Below are 9475 nucleotides of genomic sequence, written 5' to 3'. Positions count from 1 at the left end.
GGCACATCATCTCCTTTCATCCACATTTGTATGTATGGTACATCATCTCCTTTCACCCACATTTGTATATATGGTACATCATCTCCTTTCACCCACATTTGTATATATATGGTACATCATCTCCTTTCATCCACATTTGTATATATGGTACATCATCTCCTTTCACCCACATTTGTATATATGGTACATCATCTCCTTTCACCCACATTTGTATATATATGGTACATCATCTCCTTTCACTCACATTTGTATATATGGGTACATCATCTCCTTTCATCCACATTTGTATGTATGGCACATCATCTCCTTTCACCCACATTTGTATGTATGGTACATCATTTCCTTTCACTCACATTTGTATGTATGATACATCATCTCCTTTGATCCACATGTGTATGCATGGTACATCATCTCCTTTCACCCACATTTGTATATGTGGTACATCATCTCCTTTCACCCACATTTGTATGTATGGTATATCATCTCCTTTCACCCTTTCTTTCAACGCTAAACGCCATAAATGTAGCAAAAACAAATAAAATGAAGTTAATATCTGAACAATATATAAAACTGATTTTAACGTTGTTAAAATCAAATATTCTTATAAACCCTTTGATAATTTCTGTTTCTCACTTAGCTGTAGTCTTACAGATGAGAACACGTTTTTGTAAACTGTTAGTCCACCAGTGGGATTGCGGTAGCATTACGGTCTTAAAACGCTAAATTCTGGGATCCGATTCCCCGCGGTGGACACAGCAGACAGCCCAATCAATGTGGCTCTGCATTAAAACAAACGAACAAACTATAAACTGTTCATAAACATATACTTGTTATTCGAACCTGCCAAACAATAAACGTACTTTTAATATGGACAGTTTGCAAATAATTTTTCAACCTGCCATGATCTGATGGTTAGGCCACTTGACTCATAATCTAAAGGCAGCGGGTTCGAATTCCGTCAAGGAAAATTTTTTTTTACCCTTTTAACCGTGGGGGCGTTATAATGTGACGGTCAATTCCAGTATTCATTGGTAAAAGAGTGGGTGGTGATGACTCTCGTGTAGCTTTACGCGAAGCTCCAAAAAACAATCGTTGATATTGAAATTAATCCCACCAATTACTATTGAGATCCACTACGAGAGAGTTTATCCAATACTTATAATGTAAAAAAAAAACATAAAGTTATTCAGTATGTAAACAGTATAGAAACAAGACGGTAATTTGAAGGTTAGGAGGATGTATTAGGCCTCACCAAGCTGGTATAGATTTGCAAACTACGTTATTAACTACTAGCAACAGACGTTCGAAACATCGTCTCAAAACTTCAACAAAATCCTTACGTTGTTCTGGGATAAAGCACACGTTCTGCGAGAAAACCTTGCATTTTCGAGGCTTTCGTGTACAGGTTTTAATGAAATAGGTTATTTAATTGACAACGTGGCATTTGGCACAAAAGAGAGCCATTGTCTTCTAGTTAGATATCCAGCCTTGAATATTCATAAGGCTGTAACCTTGATTATCAAGTAATTGTGTACTTTAAAGTTTTATTAATTTGGATTTGATTACATAGGATAATTGTGTTTTGTAAGAACGATCTGTATATGCCCACACAAAAGCGTTTCCCAATAAATGCGAGCAGAGACAGCGGGAGGGGTGGGGGGAAGGAGCGTGTTTAGTGCCCATGTATTTAGTTCACTGTGATTTCCTGAACACTTGACTTACAATTCTGCCACAGGTACACTTATAGCTATTGATATTTGCCACCTCATTTTTCAAGGAAATATATTCGTAAAGATAGTTCAACAATGTAGAGCCAAAAAGACACAATATATGGGAACAGGAAATTAAGCTTTATCATACATCAGTTTAAAATAGTACCAGACTCCAAACCACACCCCAATACTATCTAAAGCAACGTTCTCATCCAGAAACGTGAAGGCTGCTGTAATGACAGAGTTTACTTTGATCCAAAATGCCATTGCGATGTAGATAAGAATATTTTTGGTACCATTAATAAGGTTATAAACAAGTACTTGAAGCTGTTGAAGGTCCACAAACTAAACGCTCCCTGCTTAAAACAACAACTCGAAATCAACCGCTTTTCTTTTAGAAAGATAACCAAAGAATCCGGAACCCCAGCAATCCCAATTGACCACATATCTTTCAAGTCCCAAGATGCAGTATCAAAGGACTTTTGTGCATTTGACCTGCCTAAATCTGACCTTGGGACATGACGTTCACGAGCGGCGAAGGTTCTGTACACAGTTTATCAAGATATGTGGTTTAATTGTTATTAACGTCTGATAAAAGCAAGCTGCCAAAAATAGATCAAGTACAACAATTAATGAACAGAACTGTCCTTGCGTATATTGGTTAGAATATATTATTTCATCAGTTGGATACCCTCGCTGTTAGCAACATTTTCGGTCGTAATCCTAAGTTTCACTTCGCTATCCTTTCAGAAACTTATTACCATGAAAACTCGCTGTTAACGATATTTTCGGTCGTAATCCTAAGTTTCACTTCGCTATCCTTTCAGAAACTTATTACCATGAAAACTCGCTGTTAACGATATTTTCGGTCGTAATCCTAAGATTGACCTCGCTATCCTTTCAGAAACTTATTACCACGAGAATTGCGGTATATTGGTAATATTGCACGATCGACGATGGAAAATTAATCAGAAAGGCAACATGAAATAAATAACATATTTCTAAAAATGTGATTTGCACTGTACATTAATGTGTAAACAGACTGTATACTTTATTTTGTTAACCTATTAAATATTATACTAATTAAGTTTTACTCCTAAGATGTCTGTGAGCACTATTATCGTCTCCACTTAACTTACAGGGTTTGAATCTTTTATCTTAAACATTCTGATAATGTTGTTTTTTGTTTGTTTGTTGTTGTTGTTTTGTTTTTTTGGGAGAGGGGGTCATCCAGTGTTACAATATGGAATAATGATTTGGAAAGGGACATATTATAATGCTATGCATACAGTAATAGCTATTCAAAAGAAGCTTATAAATTTAATTATATAAAATAGAAATATTTTAAAAAACGAAACTGGTTAATATAAATTACTCAATGTAAGACAGCTATAAATATCTATATATTTAAACTTTTAAGTCATTCAATAAACTACTGTACAGTTATGGAAATGAAAATAGAATTTCTATCGTTAGAAATGTAATACTCTGTTGTGTTAAAAAGAAATTACACAAAAGCATTATAATTATGTGACTTCAAAATTATTTAATAACTTATCAAAATAAGAGATGAAATAAATATTAAAACATCATTTATCTAATATAAATATGTTTTAAAATATAATATTTATAAAGTTGTAAAAGTTTGTTTGTTTGTTTTGAATTTCGCGCAAAACTACACGAGGGCTATCTGCGCTAGCCCTCCCTAATTTAGCAGTGTAAGACTAAAGGGAAGGCAGCTAGTCATCATCAGCCACCGCCAACTCTTGGGCTACTCTTTTACCAACGAATAGTGGGATTGACCGTAACTTTATGACGCCTCCACGGCTGAAAGAACGAGCATGTTTGGTGGAACGGGGATTCGAACCAGCGAACCTCAGATTGCGAGTCGAGCGCCCTAACCACCTGGCCATACCGGCCCATAGTTGTAAAATAATTAATATATTAACATGTCAGTTTGTTTGTTTGTTTTGAACTTAATCACAAAGCTACACAACGGGCTATCTGTGCTCTGCCCACCACGGGTATCGAAACCCGGTTTCTAGAATTGTAAGTCCGCAGACATGCCGCTGGGGGGGGGGGTTAACAAAGGGTGGAATTGAAATGATGATTCAACCTATAACTAAAAATCAGGCTGGTTTTCTTGGTTTCGTAAGAAACAGTATTAAGGCTTAAAGTGTAAATGTTCGTGACAATGGGAACAAGAAGAAAAAAACAGTTACTATTAAGATGATGAAAGAAAACTGATCAATCACAAAACAGTCAGTCGTAAGTTCAGGTGTGTAAGTAAGGAAAGTCAGTTTGAGAACCCGTACAAACGTGCTTTTGGGATATCCCAATAAATATGTACTTTCTGTGTAATTTATTTGTATGTGTTTAAAAATAATAACAAAATCAAATATAATTTTTAATCGAGGAAAAGTTAGAAAACCCTCTCAATTCTTTGTCATAATCCCCCCCCTCCAGTGTCTCAGCGGCAGGTCAGAAGACTTATAACACTAAAAATCTAGGTTTCGATACCCGTGGTGGACACATGGGCACAGCACAGATGGTCCATTGCGTAAATTTGTACTTAATAATAACAAACAAACATTGTAATAATTTCTAAAATGAATAACTTTTAAAACTAACTGTTAGAAAAAGTGTTTGCGGAAACATTTTGATAAGCAAATCAAAAGTTTTTAAACCAAGAAAAATTTCCTCTTATTCGATTTCCAGCATACTTTTTATCTGTTAAATGTATGAAAATGTTTACGTTATAATACAATAAAACAAGCATACGCAGTGAACTTGGTTGGTTAGGAATTTTTAGTGAAAAGTTACAAAATGGGCCATCTACACTCTGTCTCTCGCGAAGAGCCGAACCCCGGAGAGTTGCCTCTGATCCACCGCGTACCATATATTGAGATTGAACTCAAACGGTAGTAATAAGCTATATCTTACAAATTATAACTAACCTTATGATTTATTTTTTATTACTGACTAGTTTGATTAGGAAGAAACATAATATAACGCTATGCATATAAGAATTGTTTTTGTAAAACGAGCTCATAAAGGTATATCTTACAAATTATAACTAACCTTATGATTTATTTTTTATTACTGACTAGTATGATTAGGAAGAAACATAATATAACGCTATGCATATAAGAATTGTTTTTGTAAAACGAGCTCATAAATTTCATTATACAAAATATAAGGGCTTTTTAGAAAAACACGGCTGGTAAACATAGATTAGTGAAAGTTATATATAGGATATACTTTCTTCACCTAGAAAAAGTTAAGAAACCCTTGCAATTCATTGTTATAAGCCCCCCCCCCCGCCGGTTATAAAGATAACAATGTTTTATTTTTATTTCCCTTCCTACCATTTCCCTTTCCCCCTCTTTCTCCCTCAAAGAAAAAAAAATATCCTAAAAGGATTGTTCCCTCTAAGCCTTAATGATTTCGGTAATACGATCTGCATGCCCTATTGCAGACAAAAATACTGCTTAAATAAAACATCGGACAAAGAACATAAACCATATACAACTACCGTTACATAGCTGACTCGAAGCTCTTGAATGACTTCGAATAATGCATATACAACATATATATATCTGTTTTATAATATTATCTACTATAATGAGGTAGCTGAAATTATGAAATAACAAGTAACAGTAACATATTCACACATTTCGTAATTTCTCCAGCTCACATTGAATGGTTTGTTTGTTTGTTTTGAACTTCGCGCAAAGCTACACGAGGGCTATCTGCGCTACCGTCCCTAATTTAGCAGTGTAAGACTAGAGGGAAGGGAGCTAGTCATCACCACCTACCGCCAACTCTTGGGCTACTCTTTTACCAACGAATAGTGGGACTGACCGTCACATTATAACCTCCCCACGGCTGAAAGGGCGAACATCTTTGATGTGACTGGGATTCGAACCCGCGACCCTCAGATTGCGAGTCGAGCACCCTAACCACCTGGCCATGCCGGGCCCACATCGAATGGAACGTATAGTTTATTGGTTAAATCAGCAGAATAAATAAGTGTTAAGAAAGTAGATGAACATATGCATGGTTAACAAAAAAATAACACACAAACACAATATTTTACAGAAATTGAAATATAACAAACAAAACCATCTACATACTAAAGTATTTAAAAAATTTCGTTTAACAATGGATTGTTTGTAATTAAGCACAAAGCTACACAATGGGTTATCTGTGCTCTGCTCACCACGGGTATCGAAACCCGGTTTCTAGCATTGTAAGTCCGCAGACATGCCGCTGGGGGTGGGTGGGGGGGGGGTTAACAAAGGGTTGAATTGAAATAATGATTCAACCTATAACTAAAAATCAGCCTGGTTTTCTTGGTTTCGTAAGAAACAGTATTAAGGCTTAAAGTGTAAATGTTCGTGACAATGGGAATAAGAAAAAAAACAGTTACTATTAAGAGGATGAAAGAAAACTGATCAATCACAAAACAGTCAGCCGTAAGTTCAGATGTATAAGTAAGGAAAGTAAGAATGTTTATATGGTTGGTTGGTTGTTTCTAGAACAAAGCCAAACTGGGCTATCTGCTGCGTATATCTCGCGTTGTAAGTCCGTAGACTTAATGCTGTCCCACCAGGGGGACAGACTAAAATGAAACTAGCGGAATTAGCTTCATTTTCATTTCTCTTTTCCTTTCAATCAGGCCTGGTGGTTAAGATGCTTGACTCGCAATTTGAGGGTCGCGGGCTCGAAACCCCGTCACCGAACATGCTCGCCTATTCAGCCGTGAGTGTGTTATAATGTGACGGTCAATCCCACTATTTATTGGTAAAAGAGTAGCCTAAGAGTTGGGCGTAGGTGGTATTGACTAGCTGCCTTCACGCTGGTCTATCACACCTAAATTAGGGACGGCTAACGCAGAAAGCCTTCCTGTAGCCTTGCGCGAAATTCAAACCAGACTTTTCTATCATTTATTTTCCCCTCTTTTTCTCCCCCTGTAAACAAATGTCTAAGATGGCTACTCCTCCTAAGCCCTCTCTACGAGCACTACTTGGCTTTGGTAATATGCTTTGTATACACGTAATATCTTATAGATAACATACTGTAAATAAATGATTGGAAACGTATATACCACAACAAAAAATATTCACTAGTTCGTAAAATAACAGTAGTCGAGTTGACTACCAAACAAAGAATTGTTAATCTTACCTGATTTTCTCCTAATAAATCTGTTAGGGGGCTCTGAAAATATAAAAATTGTACAACCATGTTAAATGATGTAAAATAGCGATAATAATAACTATTGCTTAAAAACATTTTTATTAACATTCTTTTAATTCAAAAATACTTATATAATTGGAGTGGAAAATGTTATTAATAGTATTTTAAATAAATTAAAAATTTTACAATAGTACAGACTATATACTAATTTATTTAATAAATTTATGTTTAACAAATGGGAGAATCTAACTGATGATTGAGCCTAAAGTCAAAGTTGAAACCTGTTTCCTTGGTTTCGTTAGAAACATTGTTAAGGTTTCAAATGTAAATGTTTGTGAGATTGGGATTAAAAAAAACAATTATTATCAGGCGATGTAAGAACATTGATCTTTCACATAAGTTAATCGTAAGATTAAATCTGTGTCAAAGAAATGACGTCAGCAAGATAAATGCTACACGAACACGTACTTCAAGGTTTAAGCAACGAAGGTAGGAACGAATAAACTATATTTCACGTACGCGAGAGCTGGAATTTTGTAAAAACGTGAAAGTATGGAACGCAGTGTCAACATAAATATGTCGACAGAAATATGTCCACGGAAATATGTCAACAGAAATATGTCCACAGAAATATGTCCACGGAAATATGTCGACAGAAATATGTCAACAGAAATATGTCAACGGAAATATGTCAACAGAAATATGTCCACGGAAATATGTCAACAGAAATATGTCAACAGAAATATGTCGACAGAAATATGTCCACGGAAATATGTCCACAGAAATATGTCACCAGAAATATGTCAACAAAAATATGTCCACGGAAATATGTCAACATAAATATGTCAACATAAATATGTCAACAGAAATATGTCGACAGAAATATGTCCACGGAAATATGTCCACAGAAATATGTCACCAGAAATATGTCCACAGAAATATGTCAACAGAAATATGTCCACGGAAATATGTCAACATAAATATGTCGACAGAAATATGTCCACGGAAATATGTCCACAGAAATATGTCAACATAAATATGTCAACAGAAATATGTCCACGGAAATATGTCGACAGAAATATGTCCACGGAAATATGTCCACAGAAATATGTCAACAGAAATATGTCAACATAAATATGTCGACAGAAATATGTCAACAGAAATATGTCAACAGAAATATGTCAACATAAATATGTCGACAGAAATATGTCAACATAAATATGTCCACATAAATATGTCAACATAAATATGTCGACAGAAATATGTCAACAGAAATATGTCGACAGAAATATGTCAACAGAAATATGTCGACAGAAATATGTCAACAGAAATATGTCCACAGAAATATGTCAACAGAAATATGTCCACGGAAATATGTCCGCAGAAATATGTCAACAGAAATATGTCGACAGAAAGATGTCAACAGAAATATGTCGACAGAAATATGATCACAATACGAGGTCTACAAAAATAAGTAGACAGTATGGGACCTACAAAAACAAATATACAGTTTGGATTCTATTGAACAAAAATCCACAGAAAGAGGCAGAGAGTATGGATTCTATCGCACAAAAATCCATAGATACAGAGAGACATTATGGATCCTGTTAAACAAAAATCCACAGAAACATGCAGGCAGTAACAATTCTACTGAACAAAAAACCACAGAAAGAGTTAGACAGTATGGATCATATTAAACAAAAATCCACAAAAACGTACACACAGTATGGATTCTATCGAAAAAATCCGCAGAAACAGGCAAACAGTATGGATTGTAGTGAATATAAATCCAAAAAAACATACAGACAGTATGTACGTATTATATTGAACAAAAAATCCACAGAAACATGCAGACAGTTTGGATTACATTGAATAAAAATCCACAGAAAAATACAGATAATTAGGATTCCATTGAACAAAGATCCACAGAATTGTGCACACAGTATGGATTCTATTAAACATAAATCCACAGAAACAGGTAGACAGTTTGGATTCTACTGAACAAAAATCCACACAAACAGGTAAACATTCAAGAAGCCTCAGTAAATATACAAACTCAGCAGCAAAAGTCGGGAAGTAGGGGAGGTTATCAAAAAAAAACTGTCAACAAAAATAGATTGATATTATTATGCATATTGAAAAACAAAACTAAAAAAATGAAAAAGTACCAAAGTTATTGAAAAAAACAACACAGAATTAAACGTAAAGTATGGAATATATCGACAATAAACAAATGAAATAGACAGACGTTATGAAGCCTAATGACATAAAACTCATAGCAATGAATAAAAATAACGATTCGACTTCTGAAATACCAACAATAACTGCTGCTTGGAAATGAACAGACTAAGAACATAACATCAAGAGAGACAGACAGACAGAAAAGTATTAGAAACAAATGTAAATTTGCAACCTAACCTTAAAACAACAACAAAAAAAGAGTCGTCGTTGTTGCTGTTCTAGTGCAAACGTACGCGATGAACTATCTGTGTTCTGTCCACCGCAGGGGTATCGAACCCCGAATTTCAGAGAGAGAAGATTAAGCAAAACAAAAGACGTGAAAA

General features: G+C 35.0%; 1 protein-coding gene across 1 annotated transcript in view; it reads right to left on the bottom strand.

Moving 5' to 3' along the window:
• Positions 1–9475, bottom strand: part of LOC106471442 (cAMP-dependent protein kinase type II regulatory subunit-like) — a gene marked incomplete at its 3' end in the record, with an annotated part of 59116 nt that overhangs the window by 23046 nt on the left and 26595 nt on the right. The window contains exon 2 of the mRNA XM_022400054.1: positions 6900–6932. Within this exon, the coding sequence (XP_022255762.1) occupies positions 6900–6932 (33 nt within the window). The remainder of the gene's footprint in view (positions 1–6899; positions 6933–9475) is intronic.

This window comes from Limulus polyphemus, unplaced genomic scaffold, assembly GCF_000517525.1.
Source record: "Limulus polyphemus unplaced genomic scaffold, Limulus_polyphemus-2.1.2 Scaffold4627, whole genome shotgun sequence".
In the NCBI taxonomy this organism is placed as follows: domain Eukaryota; kingdom Metazoa; phylum Arthropoda; class Merostomata; order Xiphosura; family Limulidae; genus Limulus; species Limulus polyphemus.
This window is presented reverse-complemented; position numbering and strand designations above follow the sequence as displayed.